This window comes from Caloenas nicobarica, chromosome 6, assembly GCF_036013445.1.
Source record: "Caloenas nicobarica isolate bCalNic1 chromosome 6, bCalNic1.hap1, whole genome shotgun sequence".
NCBI classification, from domain to species: Eukaryota; Metazoa; Chordata; class Aves; order Columbiformes; family Columbidae; genus Caloenas; species Caloenas nicobarica.
In genome coordinates this window covers 40,697,311-40,714,514 of record NC_088250.1, presented here as the reverse complement: position 1 = coordinate 40,714,514, position 17,204 = coordinate 40,697,311, and the positions used below count along the sequence as shown (strand labels likewise).

At 41.3% G+C, this 17,204-nt stretch overlaps 1 protein-coding gene across 3 annotated transcripts; it reads left to right on the top strand.

Annotated features, from left to right (window-relative positions):
• The first annotated feature begins 39 nt into the window (after positions 1-39).
• On the top strand, positions 40-17,080 carry ARL5A (ADP ribosylation factor like GTPase 5A). 3 transcript variants are annotated; one of them, XR_010606387.1, is made up of 7 exons: positions 40-287; positions 2,225-2,285; positions 5,286-5,433; positions 6,460-6,543; positions 8,842-8,993; positions 9,511-14,202; positions 14,618-17,080. XR_010606387.1 is itself a non-coding variant. In XM_065637866.1 (7 exons), exons 4-7 carry the CDS (start codon positions 5,290-5,292, stop codon positions 9,557-9,559), a joined length of 429 nt encoding a protein of 142 aa, XP_065493938.1. In that variant the 5' UTR covers positions 40-287; positions 940-1,035; positions 2,225-2,285; positions 5,286-5,289; the 3' UTR covers positions 9,560-17,080. The 3 variants fall into 3 exon arrangements, 2 of the variants coding, with proteins under 2 accessions (XP_065493938.1, XP_065493937.1); XM_065637866.1 differs by adding an exon at positions 940-1,035 and having other exon boundaries at positions 9,511-17,080; XM_065637865.1 differs by having other exon boundaries at positions 9,511-17,080.
• Positions 17,081-17,204: the final 124 nt, after the last annotated feature.

The following is a 17,204-nucleotide window of genomic DNA, read 5'->3' as shown; positions in this document are numbered from 1 at the left end:
CAGCGACGCGGCCGCTCCCGCCTTCCCCCGTCCCTACGGTGGCCGCGGGGTCGGCGGCTCGTCGCTCTCCCCTCTCCGCTGAGGAGAGGGAACCGGGGGTGAGCGGCGGCGTTGGCGGCGATGTCCGCCCGTGAGCAGGCCCGGCGAGGCCCCAGGCGGCAAACCGGGCGCTGGGCCGGGCTTTGAGCGGGTTTAACCCCGCGGTTAGGCGCTGAGGAGACGGCGAGGCCCGGAGCTGAGGATGGGGATCCTCTTCACTAGGATATGGAGGCTGTTCAACCATCAGGGTGAGCGGGAAGGGGGTGGAAGCGGCGGCCCGGGGATGTGCGAGGGGCCGGGCCTGAGGGCGATCGCTGCTCGGTGCGGCCGAGGCGGGTGAAGCGCCCTTGGAAACCGGTTCGGCTTCGGCCCCCGGGGCGGGAGGGCGAGTGGCGGCTCCTCCTCAGCCCTGGCCCGCGGGGGGAGCCGGGGGGCCAAGCTGAAAAGCCAGAAAAGTTGGGGGTTTAAACCTTTTTTTTTCTTTTCCTCTTCTGAGTCATCGGAAAGCTCGTTTGCTGGTGTGTGTTAGTTTATTAACGTGTGCCGAAAGAATAGAGCCGTGTTGCATTGTGGTGTGTAGTTCCATCTTATCGTCTGCAAGAGCACGCTTTATTGATGGTTTTATTTGATAAACTTCCATATCTGGCAAAATTGCTCGTTTGTGGAGCGAATGTTATAAATAACTTCAGATTTGTAACGCCTGTCTCCTTACAGTAAGGCTTTAAGGAGAATTGTAACTTAAACTATAAAACACATGCTGACGCTCTCATCTGTGTTTATAAGGTCTTTTAAATTTGATTTTGAGTGAACTCAGCTACGCTCACACATGCATGTTGAATGTCCCAGTTATATGCCCATTAACGCCTGGTGCGAATCCAACAAAACATTTTTGTCTTGTAGCATCCAGCCCAGACCTGCTGTTCCAGCTGGTTCCCTAACATCACTATGCTGGCAACATCCCACCAGCAACAAAAGTTCCTAGTTATGGGGGGTCAGGTAAGCTGATATGTTTACAATATTGTGCAGTTATGCAAAGTTATTAAAGCTGGAATTTATATTTGATGGTATATAAGACAACTCTGCAAAACCACACAATATTGATAAAATCAAAGTCAAGAAACCCCACTTACCTGACCCCTGCCTCCCCGCCCCCCTCTCCTCTGCTAAATCAATGCCAGTGTGCTTTGCTAACAGAATGAATTGATCTCTGGTTGTCTGAAGCTTGGGCAGGTTTACAATGGCTTTTTATTGCCCGTGTGGACCACTGGGGAAGGGGAGAAGGAAACCCCTTCTCACAAAATTTTTACTGGCAAGAATAGCTCTGTCAAAGCCAAGGTTCTCTGTGCAAGTAAAAGTTGTGTAATGCGGCTGAGAGAAGGCAGTGCTCACTTGTCCTGCAAATCATAAATTTGAATGTGCTTGACAACACCAGCTGTAGAATTCAAATTCAATTTTGTGATGTATAGGAAAGAAGGTGCTAAATAGAAACAATAATTGATTCTGGCACTGAGCACCAAAATGCGCCTGCATATGTGTCAGAGTAGTTTTGTGCAGTACTCGTTGGTTCATCTAAAACTAAATTGGGTAAAGTATTTGTAGGCAAATCTGTTCTCCGGGTTCCAAACCTGTGGAAAGTTAAAGAGGACACTGAGGGGGACAAGTGGATCACCCTGCTTACAGTGCAAGTCAGCGTTGTGGTTTTGAACAGCTCTTTGCAAAGAGATCAAGATGTTGCAGGCCGTAATAAAAGTATGGCCTTGGAAATGAACATTTAACGTGTGTAAGTGTGTGCCCTGGAGAATGGCTGCAGTTGGGGGGAACAGAGAGTACAGTCTGTTATCATCTGCAAAAATGTGTGGAAGCTTGGGAAAGGATCCCAGCATGAGATTGCTCTGGCAGTTCAGAGAAGGAAAAAAAATCCGCGTGTAATCCCTCAGAAATTGTTCCTGTAGATGTGCAGATGGGGAAAAATTGACAGTTGCCTACTCAGGACAGTCCACAGAATTGTACACGTGCACAGACAGACGAACTTCTAGGTACGGGCCATGAAATGTGGCACCTGAAGCTGGGCAGTCTTTGCTTAGGAAATCAGCCTCAAAAGCAACACTAACCTTGTTTTGTAGCACAGTTATTATCATGATAGCAAAGTTAACTATGTGACTTACTGGTGATATTTTCATTTCAGAGCACAAAGTGATCATTGTGGGTCTGGATAATGCAGGAAAAACCACGATTCTTTATCAATTGTAAGTATGAATTGCAGGTGACGTTTCTTGTATTTCAAGGTGTGCGTTGCATATATTACTCTGACTTGTCGCTGCGTTCCTTGTTAGTTTTCCCTCTGAGAGCGTTGAGCTGAAGATTACAGGATAGGTTACAGTGGGTTAAAGCATGTGTTTAGAGTTTGAAAAGGTCTGTATTTTGCCTGGCATATGAATAAGGTTTTGTTCCGAGCTTTTATTTATCAGATTACATTGCTATTACCACTTAATCTCGATTGTCTTTGGTGTTACTGTGTAGGCTGTTTGCCAGCTCCATAAAATATGATTAGATTGAGGGTTAGCCACAGGACAGCGCTGCTAAACCGATCCATGCCGCAGCATGGAAATACTAAAAAAGTTGTTCTGTGAGTAGCAAAGAGCGAAGCCTGACCTCTCCCTGCCATGACTCGTGTCCTGTGTGCCGAGATGCTCCTTCATGTCACTTGTGGTCGGGGATGAGGAGGAGGGAGGAAGGCTGAGCGCTGGCCGAACCCAGGACAACACGGCTCTGGGCTGATGGCAGTCCAGGCTCTCCTGCAGCTTCTGCCTTTCATAAATAGCGGCACTGACTTGTTTGTCTTGCGTTAACCTTGCTGCTGGTTTACGTGAAAGTTGTATGTGCTTCATATCTGTGGTCGTCCACTGCATTTTGATAAAAAGGTACAAATTTGTCCACAACTCAGCAGCTTCTAGGTGGGACAGGCGACTCAAGGTCTCTTCGTAATAGAAACAGATTTGCGATTTCTCTCGTGTAGTAGTCTGGTATTAGGAAGTGTTCCTGAGTCAGTATCAGAAATCGTTACTGTTAAGTGATATGGCCATACTGGTCCAATCCTACACTTAAAATATGTTTGAGTTTTGTAAAATCATGATCTGCTTCTGCCTTTGTGAAATGTGAAACTTGTGTAGCGTTTCCAGCCACTTATGTCCTAGCACACTCTGCAGAGAAAGTGAAAAAAATGAAGCTGGATGTCGTTATGTAGATCAGGAGTGAGAGATTTTAAAAAGCATAACAGAATGAAGAGTATTTTTTAAGGCTAGTAACGGCCGCAGCTGAGGGCTGTCCTCGGTGCATTTTAGTGCTGCCTCTTTCCACTTCCTCTACAAGCGTCTCATGATTCTTCTCATCTTCTTATTTCTGCAGTCTCAGTGTTTTCTTTTCCCTGTGGTACAGTGAATCTCTGTATGTCTCCTTTTTCTTTATACCCTTTTTAGCTCCACAGGACTTCCCCTCCTCTATTCTTGTATTCCCCTTCCCCGTTCGCTGCTTTGGCAGAGCTCCGTGTGCATCCTCCTCGACTTCTCCTTCAACCCCACTTCCATCTTTGCATGGCCCATTTCTTTCTCTTACCATTTCTTCATGGCAGATCAGTGTTCTGAGCATGAGTGAATATGTTTAACCGTTTTCATTAGAGACGGGCAGAGATAGCCAGCAGGATGACTAGTGTTGGTTAGTGCACTGGCTGTTAGTTTGTCATGGATGGTCACAGCACATGGTGGAGCGGTGATTGTTCTAACAGATCACAGCAGCTCCACAGACACTTCATTTCTTCCTGTTCTCGGACTCGTGTCTCCTTCCTGCCTGCAGGTAGCAGTAGGATTTTGTGATCAGGTGTCTAGAAATGCCATTAGGCTCCACGCTCACCTTGGTTCAGTGGGGAGGAGGGAAGAATCCAGCTGTCATATTGCAAACTGCAAGGTGCCAACAGCTGGAATGTGAAAGGCTGCAGGTTCAGCCAAGGAAGTGGGATCCAGGATATGTCTCTTCCAAGCATTAAAAGAGCTCTGCTAAAACCTGTTATTTAAATATGAAATCAGCCACAGGCATCATCTTATATCATTCTTATCCTTAACTTGATTTTATGGTTCTTCCTTCTAATCCTTCTCTTTCCCTTCTATAGCCTCCCTCAAATGTGTGTGGTGAGAAGGTTTCTTGTTATATGCTGCTAAGACACTGGGTGACCGGGATTCCTTTTCAGAACACTGGACTGTCCCTTTATCTCCTTGGTTCTCTATATCCTCTTCAAAAAATACTCTAGCACTGTTACAAGTCTCAAATTGCTGTCACTGTAACTAAAAGTTCTGCTAAGCCTTCAAAAAGCTTTCATAAGAAATGAAAAAATATATCAGGATTATCAGCAGAAAAAAACAACTAAGTTCTCTGAAAATGGTTGACGTTTTCCTTGAAGCTGCTTTTAAATTTTTTGCGGATCCCATACCATAGAGTTTAAATAATTAGAACTTTAGGAGTACCCAGAGTACACATTTGTTTATCACTATTGATACGAGACTGGTTGTCTTAATGACAAAGCTGCACTCAGTATCTCTAAAATATGTGATTACTTTAAAAATATTTAATGTCTACATTTGTCCCCAAAATATAGTTATTGGGCTGTGCTGAAGGGAGAGAGAAGAAAGGTTGGGCATAAAGTGACTGAATTGTGAAAAAAGTACATCCTTAGTGGCCTATACTGGAACGAGACCGAGATGTAGTATGTCTGGTGGCGCTGGATGATGACTTGTTGTTTTTCTGCAACTTTGGAAATCTTGTGGCTTAACCACATTCTTGAAGCAAAACAACTGCTCTCTCCCCTGCGTGCCAAAGTCAGCCTGGAAAAAGAAAAGCTGACTGCTTAAAACAGCTTCTGAAGCAAATATTCTCTCAGCTTTATGATTTAATTAATTAGAATATAGTTTTGTTCATTAATGCTCTCTCAACTCTATAATTTTATTATTATATAGTTCACCGAGTCCTTTTTTATTGCTATTTTTATTTATTTTTGTTTGCCTTCCACCATCAAACCATCAAACTCTATTTGCTGCATAAGGAGTGTTTGCTATAATTCTCCCCCCAAGCTTGCGACCTCGGGATAACCGTCAACTTTAGTTTTTATAGAAGTAGGTCAATTTGGAGTCCTAAAATGCTCATTAACGCAAGTAAGTGGGCCATTTTTGCAGCACCTCACCGAGTTGCTCTCTTTGCAGCTCCATGAACGAAGTGGTGCACACCTCACCCACCATCGGGAGCAACGTGGAGGAGATCGTGGTGAACAACACGCGCTTTCTGATGTGGGATATCGGAGGGCAGGAATCTCTGCGCTCTTCCTGGAACACCTACTACACGAACACCGAGGTGAGCGCTTGGCTGGAAGACGTGGTGTAATTCACTTTTATATTTTGTATGTAAGGTGCGTCATATGGAGTTACAATTAAAAACAACTTATTTGAGAGGATTCTCTGTCTGAGGCTCTGCTTCCATGTGTCTTGGTGTTGCAGATCCCTATGTTTCCGTGTCCCCTTTTGTGGACCATGAGCGCTCTGTCTCTGTAGCAGGTACTTTAAAACCTGTCTTAACCCCTCAGAACTAAGGCTGAAAGCCCTAAAGTTTCCCTCCAAGACTATGGGAGTTCTATCTGGCAATATCCCATAATCCCAGCACAGTTGGGCTCAATGATTTAAAGGTCTTCAACCAAAATGATTCTGTGATTCCAGGAGCAACTTAATTTACTTAAGCACCCACAAAAATTTTCAGAACTCTTTAGCAATGAAGTTGCAGCACATATATGAACTTGATTAAAATAATGATATGAGTCAAGGTTACTGACGTGTTATCAAATGTGGCTTTAAAAAAAAGTTATTTTTTATAATCATTAACTTTGTTCTCCTGTGCTTCCCCTAAAAGATGCTGTGATGTGTATCTGCATGGACACTCTTGAAGTGTGGAGCTTATGGGTTTTTTAAAATCCCTTGCAAATATCTATCTGCATGTTAGTATGTAAAGTAGAGGGGAATGCTGATACGATTTACCTTTTTAAGGCTGCCACATATTCTTTGAGGGATCTGTGTCCTACCTCAGTTATGCTATGCAAAGAACAAAAAGAGATCTGCAATTACAGAGAAACGCTTCAATGTAAATTTTTTCACTTGCAAACGTAAAACGAAAAGTTAAAAGATGTGTCAGAGCTACCTTTAAAAACAAACCATGGCATAAATTGTAAACCGTACCAGTACTGGGGGAAGTGTGTCTGGAATAGGATGCTCTGATAATCGGCTGAGTGTCTGGATAATGCGATGGGAACAGTAATCTGCTCTGCTGACAAGTGTGTGGCAAGAAAGATAGGATTTGTTCTCTGACTAATTATCTTTTCACTTTTTAAAGTTTGTGATAGTTGTCGTGGACAGCACAGACAGAGAGAGAATTTCTGTGACTAAAGAAGAACTGTATAAAATGTTAGCACATGAGGTGAGTAAACCCTATGGTTTCTCTGGTTTAATATTTATTGTGGGTAAAATCTGGATGGTATGTGTTAAGGGACGCAGATTTACACGCTGTTTGTGGAAGCTCTCACTCGCGCTGGGGAACTGGAGACAAGAGCAGGATGGAGAGAGGCCCCAGGCAAACACCTCCAGTCCCGTTCTCCCGTACGGCATCAGAGCCAGCCTGCTCCTGCTGGAGGCTCTGTCTTGTCTGAAGCTCCTAATAAAGCTGTAAATCAGTACCAAATTACTGAAGAGTACTCTCACAAAAGTTGTTTTTCAACTTTTGAGTGCTTCAGTGAAACAGAAATTAGGACCTAGAAATTATTTTTGTGGTTTTTATGCTTCAATCCATGTTGATATCTGAACGAGATGGGTTTTTAAAAATGTTGTTTCTTCCCACAAATTAATTACTGGTTTTGATAGCGCTGCAGTTGCTTGGTGTTTTCTGTTTTCACAGTGAAACAGATAACAGCCTTAATGATATGTCTTAGAGCAACCACTATAACACTGCAGAAATGGACTGCCTGTGGCTACTGTAGCCATAACTCTATTTGTACTCGGAATTACAGAATGCGAGTATCATTTGCTAACTTTTTAAAAGCCTCTTTGAAATTGAGCCTTGTGCTGAGCTATCTGGGTCTGATTCAGAAATAGTGGACGGACGTATAAGCCAAGGAGCACCTACTGCATGACCTGAATGTCCCAAAGGTTTTAGTCTCTCTATGAAGTGCAGCACGACCCGCACCCTGATTTTTACTGAAGATGTGTTTAGATAAGCTGGACTACTGCAGGGCACTCATGAGACAAGTTTAATGCCAACTGGATCAGTTTGTATGAGATGCCACAGAGTTTCCAAATTTAAGTGTCAGAATACAAAGATGTGCATAAAACTAATGGCATTATATCCCAAAAAATTACATCTGTATATAAACTATAGCCACTGTTTAGTAGATGACTGCGGGGAGGGCAAAGACCACCTGTGTATTTCCTTTGAGTGATCATGGTAAGCTAAAGCATTTGAGACAAAACAAGTGCTTTGCCTAGCATCTTGGATTTCTAATTGTTGATATTTAAATTAAAATTATGTTTAATAAATTCTAATAAAGTAGGTCTGGCTTTCTTGGTTGTGGTGGATTGTTAAATGTGGCGTGGGGGAACTGTTGCCATTGTCAGAATTAGAATTTTAGAGATGTACTCTTCAGTCTGTTGCAGTCGCTAAACAGAGTTGCATCTTCTGTTTTGTAATCTTTAAGAGAAGATGCAGAAATTGTTAACAAACCAAATTTGAAATTAAGGAAGTCTGGAAGTCCAAGCACAATGAACACCCTTGATTCGTGTTGGGAGACTGTTTCTGTGCTCCGAAAGCACCCACCTAACAGTAAATGTGCCCATTGTTTTACAACAGGATGTTTTCAGTATATTCTGCTAAATCTCCAGACGTGATGACGTTTGAAATGGGCAACAATACCTATAAGCTGAAATGAAAGTCAAATGTTTATTTAGAATAGCTTTTCCTTATAGTCCTTGAAGATCTTTTATTTCTGCTAACCGGTTCAATTGAATTTTTGTTAAGGCAAAATTGAGTTGCTTAGGTCAGTTCCAACGATTTTTCTGGACCAGCAGATAGTTTGGGAATTAATTTCATTGCTTGTAAAAATCAGTGTGTGTGATAGGCGTTTAAGTGAATGAGCTGTCTTGGATTCCTGGGAAGATTTCTTTACTTTTGGAAGATTTTCAAAAATACATGCCTGTACTAGTGTAATTCTGAGCAGCTTGAGAAAAAGTAAGCTTGTCCCAAGAGTCGCTGTTCTCTAAAGTGTTAGTACTGATGTTTTAAATATTGCACGGGCCTTACAAAGAAGTTTGTGCTGTGCTTGTTCATGTAGATGTCCGTCCCTTGGTTCTAAAGCCAGGCTCAGGACAAGGCCGCGCTGGGTTTGGGTGCCCAGGCAGGAGCGAGCTGCAAGCTCAGGGTTAAACACGAGGCCTTGACTGGGAGGTGTGTGGTGTTCCTGACCTGCACACACACAGACACAGGGTCCTCTGATCCTCATGTGGCACAGCAAAAATATTGTACGTGGTTTTACAGATCCTCCCAGGCAAAAATCGGACGTTTGGTCTGCGAGATCAAAGGATTTTCTGAAGTTGCTGGTCAATCTGCCTGCAGCGTTTTATAGTTGAGGTTTTTTTGCTAGGGCTTAAGGTTCTCTACTTTGGTATGACATCTTTTGCCTCCACGTGCTGATTTGTAATCATCTTCTTTTGACTTCTTTCTCCCTAGGACTTAAAAAAAGCGGGTTTGCTGATCTTTGCTAACAAGCAAGATGTCAAAGAGTGTATGACAGTAGCTGAAATCTCTCAGTTTCTGAAGCTGACTTCAATTAAGGATCACCAGTGGCACATTCAGGCATGCTGTGCTCTAACTGGAGAGGGGTAAGAGTAGTTGTTTCTAGGAGGGGAAGCTTGAATTATTTTGGTATTTTTATTGTGGTGTTTGGTCTTAACACACAATCCTCCCCTGTCAACAATAATCTTTCACTTAAAGATTTTTGGGCTCAGAATATACTGACTTAGGATCAGTGTGATCTGAAAACCAACTGTCACATCAAACCTGCAGCCTCACCTCCCAGTGATAAAACTTTGTATGATTTGGGCCTAATGAGGGTGGGAGTGGGAACAAACCAAAATATCTTCTGGTTTATCAAGAATAATCACAATTAGAGAGAACTTCAGTGTATGTCTTGAAGTGCTGGGATCTGAAGTCTGTGCCCCATATATTGCATAATAAGATCTGGGAAATGCTGCACTTGGGGTGAATTGTTTCTGGAAATGATTCCTTCAGTTAGAATTACAGAGTTTGCAGGAAGAAATTAAATTGGTGCCGTGAAATTACCTTTGAAGTTACCCTGAGAAGCGCATGTATTCCTTAAAAATTCTCTCTTGTTTGCAGACTGTGCCAAGGACTGGAATGGATGATGTCAAGACTTAAGATCAGATGATTTTTAATGACCTCTTTGCACAGACATTGCTTCAAAAGAGCTGTACCCATGATTACCTTCACGGTGGCAGAATTAATGGGTTAGATGTATTTATACTGAACTGATTTCAACTTTATTTTCTACATAAATGCACACACACCTACGTGTATATAAATTAAGACCATTCAGCAAAAAGAAAGACGCAATTGCGCCTCCAGTTTGGTTTCCTGTTTGTTTTCCTTCTGAGGATGCGTTTCAAAGCTGTGATCAACCTTCTTTTCAAGATACAGCCACTCAGAACAGTCCAGTGTCGAACATGGTGAAGATGAAGTGAGAGGAAGAAGCTTTTAATTTTGAGTTTTATTATTCCATTGTAGTCCTCTCTAGTCGAAGATGTTGGCTTCATTATTCCAGTAAATTAGCAAACAAATCAATGGCATAGGTATCAACTTTCTGGTATTTTTAAGGTTACTGATGTTACAAATGCAAAAATATTTTCCTGTATGTGTACTGTACATGTTCGTGTATATTTATACCTCAATTTTAGGTTAATTGCAATCTGTTCAGACCAGTGTGTAAAGCTGAATCAGCATGTCAACAGTAATACTAATATTTGACATGGCCAACGTGTCAGCACTTTCCTTTGTCATCCATGTGGCTGTAACGTCCATCAGACAGTTGGCTCACAACTGCATAAAGCAGACTCTCTTCTCAGACTGTTGCTTGTTTCTCACCTGCTTTTTCAGTTAGGGATGCCAGAATGGATTGAGCTTCAAATTACAGTGTTGGCAAACAGTAAATATTTGCCAAAGACTTTAAAATGAAATGGATTTTCTTTTTTTTTTATTGTAGTCATCATTGGATTAGGTGATTCCAAAAAGTGCATGTCATGCTGTCTTATGGTACTGCTTTTCTTTGTTTGCAGTACTGTTCATTTATGATTCAAGTCTAGCAGAAGTACCTTTAGCTGCCATAAAGGGAAAAATGTCATTCTTTTTTTTTTTTTTCCTTAACCAAAGAAGAGGCACAAAAGTACGTGTAAAAGTCCCACTGGAATCTTACAAAAAACTCATACTCTGTGTAAGTGTTTTTCAGAGGAAGGCACACTTCTCTTTGATAGCATAAAATGTATATATATCTATATGCAATGGATGGAACTGGCACGGGGGACGAAACCGATGACACTACTTGAAAAGCCGTAAGTGACCCCTGGATCGTGTTCCTACAGAAGTTCCAGGGCAGCACTTCTTGCAAACATAGCTCCCTTGCATGGTCCCTGCGTGGGTCGTACAGAAGCGTCAGAGCACTATGCGAGGAGCTTTTCTTACTGTAGCACCTATGGGACGGGTGTCCCATGCAGAACCTGGGCAGAATTTCCATGTTGAAGGATACAGATACAGGCTTCTTGGCGGGATGAAATGCTCGTGGTGTTTGGAAAGTGTACGTAGCCTTAACCATAGGCTTTTGTGTTAGGAGATGGATGTTTGAGGACTAGAGCAAAAAGAAGTGAAACTTGTTTAAAATGTCCTTCCCCTTCTTAGCTCCTGCATCCGATAATGATGGAAAGGACATTTTAAAGAAAAAGCATAGTTTGAGCTTTGTAAGGTGCTTATCTTTGGTGACGGGATGATCTAATCAGCGCGCCTGCTCTCCTGTTTGCCCGCTTCTTTGGGGATCGTGTGGGGAAAGGAAGGGAGGAATTTCAAAAGTCTCTATTTAACAAAGGCAGGTAAAGAATTTAACTTTTTAATATATTTTTGGTATCTATGATGCTCACTGCCTAGGGAATCTGCTGTCTTTGTTAAACATTTTAATGTGTACATGCATATATTTATAGTGCATGCACATAGATATTGGTATTTAACTGGTGTATTGCAAAATGTATGAATGTTTGAAGAAATAACAATTTAATGCAAAGACTTTCTCAGTTTATCTGATAGTATCTGCAAGAAACAAGCTCTGTGCACACTTGCATATGAAATGGAATTGTATGTTTTCTAGTTTTAAAAAAGAAAAAGCAGACTTGCTTCTAAACCCAAGTGTTTGGTTTTTGAGTCTTATGTCTTCCCTTTCATCCTGTTAAAACATTTGCTTTAGTAGTGTTGAATACTGCATACTTTTGCCTGGGTCTGCACAGGTTGTGTGTGATGGGTTGTAAGAAAATGTGTTTTTCTTGTTAAGGAAAGAAAAATCACAGAGCCGTATGGTGATATCTGCTTCTTGTAGAAATTTGCTGCTTAGTCCCTCGCCTAAATTGGAAGGACTTGGTACATCCATATAACAGGAGTGTGGTGTTTTTTTCCAGGTATGGTTTATGTTGCAACCAGGTACCTTGTGATTGCACATCCGTAAACTGATGTTTACTCTTTTCCCCTCTCGGTATCCTGACCACTTCCATTTCTGTGGCTTCCAAGACAATACGTGGTTTGCTTAATCTTTGTTCCACAAGTGGCAACAGAGCCTGGTAGAGAGTTAGGAATAACCGCACACACGGTAACCGCCTGTTATAACGATGCCTTTTGTGCCCTAAAGAGTTTTTAATCCAAAAATTAAATTGTTGTCTGCGTGTTGGCCGGTGAACAATCCAGCATTAACCTGACTGCAAAAGGTGTGTGTCGCGTCCTATACAATGAGTTTTCTATCTATTTTGTCATCCTGTAGTATTTCCGAGGGCAGCCGTGCTGTTCAGCAGCTGGAATCCCGTGGCGGTGGGTGCTCAGTGCCGCGTGCTCAGGAATGGCAGCGGGACACCCCGTGGGTCTGTTTGCTGGATTTGCAGTCTGTGGGTGATGGATCGTGTCTGTAGTAGCTGCGTGACCCTTTGTCACCCTGTCGTAAACAGAGGTGATGATTCCAAATTCTCCCCTTGCGCGGTTGGTGTGATGGTGCTTTTCAGTGCAGGAAAGCGGAATCATGTCGTCTGGCTGTTGCAGCTTTTGTGTGGAAGTTTGTCTGCCTGAAGGTCCTTCATGAGAACAAGTGTGTTTGCTCGGATGCTGATGAAATTAACATTAGAAGAATATACAAGTATTTACCCTCGTGGTAGTGGTGTGGCTGTGATGTCCTGTCCTGCACACCTTTTGTGCTATGTTAGAAATGCTTTTAAATTTAGTCACGTAGCAGAGCTGGAGAAGAGCAAAGTTCTGAACACACGAGCCCTTTGTGTCTGTGCTGCTTGTTTACAGCTTCTTTTGTTTTCCCTGTAGGACAATTCCCATTTTTTTCCCAACTCTGTCCATAGAAAAGTTAACTTTGTATCAATGCTGCTCTCAGCTTCCCTCGGTTATTGTTTGGAAGTGATTGTCTGAACATGAGTCATGACCTCACTTGGTGTTCTGTTGGGTTCTCACCCTCGGTGTACTGCATTCCAGCTAAACCTTCATTTTGCCTTTGTTCTTCTGAAATTCGTTCTTAGGGTATTACATAGAAAACAGGAGGGGTCTTTAAAAATGGTTATTTAAGTGTATGCCGCAGAATGCCACTTTACTAGAAAAGTATATAGTAGTAACTCATATTTCAATAATCTAATACTTCAAGGGTTTCTTTTGGTTTAGCAGATAATAAACTTGGTAAATCATCTCTGTAATACGCCGCGTCTGTGACCTGAAAATTAGGAAGGTTTCTAATTGTGAGGGAAGGTGGAATATAAAACTGGGAAAATGTGAGCAGGGATCTACCTGGCTTAATTTAATTTTATTTTATTTTCCAGGGAGTCTTACGAGCTGTTTTCTTGTGCATTCTGTAGGTGTGGGTTTGTGTGTGTGAATGTTAAACGTACCAGACGGGCACATTCTACGGCCCGTGCAGCTCAAGTGCCTACAGCTAATCCAGTCAGCCTTTTTTCTTCCTATGCTACAATTTCCATTTTCTTAAAATAGATAGATTTCTAGAAAAACATCTAAATGTGTGTAAATGAGTGTTTTTCCCCCCTTCCTACACAGCAGTTTTAACATGATTTATGATAAATTTATTTGTTACAGTTCTTTCTATCCTCTGCATTTCGAGCACTTTTCCATTTATCAGACATCCCGGAGCTTTGTGAAAGGAAATATTAAATTTTTCCCTGTATCAGATGGGTTTGCTAGAGTTCTTTTCAAGGAACTCTGCTTAAATAATCCAATAACAATAATGAATTATTATTATTAAATTAAATAACAACCCAATAACCTCACTCAAGTAGTTCCTTTTTAATTGGCTAGTAGAACATTAACTTTGTGACTGTCAAACTAATTATGTCTGAAAAACAGTTTTCAGCTCATTCAGATGAATGTAATATTAAGCCTTTAAGTGTTGCATCGTTGAGCATTACAGGACAAGCATGATTTGATGTCACGAAGAACGGCGCTAAGAAAGAAAAACGTCTGTGCATACAGTTGTGATCTGTATTATTAATACAAACGTGACTTGAATATCATTGTTGCAGTGAATATATTAAATGTACAAAAATGAGAAATTACAAGCAGTTGCCACTGCAACTTTTTTACAATGTGTTTTAGAATCGTAAGCAGAAATTATGTTCTTGCCTTACTAGGATTTTACTGGTTGATTTTTATGTTTTCCAGAAACTGTTTTTGAGGATGTTCTTCACTTCAGACAGGCAGTCGCCTTTATTCCTGCAGGATCATACTGGCGTACCACCCTCAGCCTTCTAAGCCAGTTTTCTTGTGAGTAAGGACACAGTTGGGTGGGATTTTTTAAGCTTTTCCTATTCGGAAAACTTACGTGATACTGAATTAGGTTAGAAAATGCTGCTTTGCCCGGAAGGTTATGAATCATTCTTTATAAATCATCAGCTCAGTGTTACTCTTGTCCGAATACTTCCTGCATCAAACGCTGTGCGGGGTAGAAGAGATGGCCAAAAAAAGCCGTATTCTCCTGCAGAGAGATTCAAAGAGGGAAAACAAAAATCCCCAGTGCCTGAGTGCTTTTATGGCTAATAAAGTGAAGAATTGGTAGTATATGATAGAGGAATGGTAACTGATCCAGTTTAAACTGCGTCTATATGATGTTTTCATGACCGTTTTCAATACGTCCTCAACTTTCTCACTACGTTCTTTTCCAAACCCCTTAACCCTGCAGCCGCCGTCCTGTGCTGAGCTGAGCCCGGGACCCTCATCTCTACCAGATAACGGATTATCGTACTGACTGCCTACGATCCTTGGAGTATTAACTTCTCAGAGTAGTGTACTAGTGATGTAGTTAGGTTATAGTGTAGTATGTGACTGGTTTTTACCAATACAAAGCCCATATGTACACGCATTAATCGTATGAGCAGGGTCATTACTTTGGATCCCTTGTATTTTGTAATTCTCTTTCTAAAAAGTTTGTCTTCTTTCTGAAGGAAACGCGTAAAGTGTGTGGCTAACACTGATGCCGCAACAAAATTGTAGTCTAGAATATAGAAAATTGCTGCTTCAAATTAAGACCAAGACTTGTGAGGGCTGGCGTTTCCTGGCTTGAGCACTTCTGGTGCTGAAATTTAAGCATGTTTACTGAAGCAATTTAACTAAAACGTTTTATAAAGCTATTTATTATAGTAAAGTCCAATTAGTTATGATTCTGTTAAGTAACTTTTTCCTGAAATTTTGCCAGAGCATTCCTTGAATTGTTTCCCCCTTACCTCTTTCTGCCCTTCCTGGCTAAATGTGATTTTCCTGTAGTTGAAGGGAACTCACTTCATTCTTTCAATTCTTGTCGAAGAGGTGGAACACAAATTTAGTCCAGAATTGTTGGGGGGGAGCTGTGCACTGGCTTACATATACATTTATAGATAACACCAGAATTGCTAATTTTTGCAAACCCACCAGTATTTATTAGTTTAAGATGAAAAATTTTACTGTTTGCATTAGACCTTTTGTGTGTGTGTGTGTGTTGCGGTGAAACTTTTCAAGCAAAGATATGATTTCTGACCTCCTATATGAGCTTGTCGAGGCATTATTGGGGTGAAATGTGCTGTTCTGCTGAACCTGCGATGACGGGATTTGTATTGGGAGATTGTTTGGCATTTGGGAAGTTGGCTACTAAATATGTGTTGGCTGGTTTTCAATAGAATGGAAATTGAAATGAATGGCGAGCTGCTCTTTTCCTGTAGGAAATGCTGAATTCCCTGGGGAGTGGGGTGTGTTACAGGTGACTTCTTGGAAAGTAAAAGACATAAAACCAAAGCTGGATTACAAAAGAAAATTATTGTTTTACTGTCCTAAAGGTGTGTTGCTGGTTGCTCTGCAACCCCAACAGCCTCGTGCCGCTCGTGTGAATTTTGGGCTTGTTGCTTTATTTCTAATTGCGCAATATTTGTATCCACGTGGTAATTTTGTTGGAGAATTACTTTTCTTCTAATCCATAGGCAGGTGGTGTTGTTAACTGAGCTTTGAGGGATCAGTAAAGGCACTTACAATCTGTTACGATGGTGTAATCGGTGACAAAATGCTTTTTCTCGCTTTTTCTCCCCCTGCCTCCCATTGCAGCGGCGTGTCTGGCCAAGGGCTTTCTCCTTTGGGATGCACATTTGCCTCTTCACTCAGATTTCTTGACTTGGCTACGACTCTTCTGAAAACTGCTCTCGTTTTTCTTTTGATTCCAATTAAATATAAGGTGATTTGTTTAAAAAAAAAAAGTGAAAGACACTGTTATCAGATTCTGATTTAGTCCAGGGTTCCTCCAAACTGTTGGTTCTTCGCGCCCTTTCCCCGCCTTGCATCCCCTTGGTGCCGCCTAATCCCAGCCTGTAGATCACCACGTTGTTCCGTAAAAAATACATAAAAAATAAGTATTTCTGAAGGTTTTTATTCGGCTATGGTTTTAGCATTAAATACCTTTATTCTTTTTTAACTGTGCGCACAAAAAAAAAGATTGCTGCTGCTAAATTCTGACCGTTTTACTTCTGCATCCACCAATCGAGTGTGTGGTGTCGAGCAGACCTGCTGCAACCAGCCGTGGCTGGTGGGTGAAACTGTAAATAGACTTTTTAACTCAAAATGCTATTACTTTTTGGCTTTTTTTTCTTGACTGTATGAAAGGTAGACTGCTGTGTTCTCTTTTTTTTAAATTATAATATAGTACTTTTTTTATCCTATTACCACTTTTAAAATTACAGGTTGTGTCGTTAATTTTTTGTTGCACATCTACACGGATTCATTCTCTCTGAATAGGGGTCTTTAATATGACATTGAATTAGATGCAAAACTACAGAATAGTCAACACCTTCAGAGTTAATTCTTGTTATTGAGTTTTTTGTTCTTTTTGCCCCTGACTTTTCAGAATTGGAAGGTTGGTTTGGTTTTTTTTTCCCTCCAAGTATATATATGTGTGTATATATATGTAAGCAAACAATTGGGGTCATGCAAAGAGATGCAGGTGATGGAATAGTAACAATGAAAATTGTCTAAATTTTTTGTATATAAATAAAGATTTTGTATAAACATGGGTACTGTTGAAGGTTTGCTTTTGAGGTCCTTGTACTGCTGAATCCTCCCAGACACCCCGTTATTCCTGTACGGAAAGCTTTGAAACATGAATTCATGGATGCATCTTAGAGCTGTGTAAACAACTAATAAACCTAACTTTGTATTATGTTGGCCAGATAATTTCTTCATTTTAGCCTCACCGTACCATTGTCAGAGTAAGCTTAACAACTTGTTTTTCAAGGTGAGATATATATATCTCT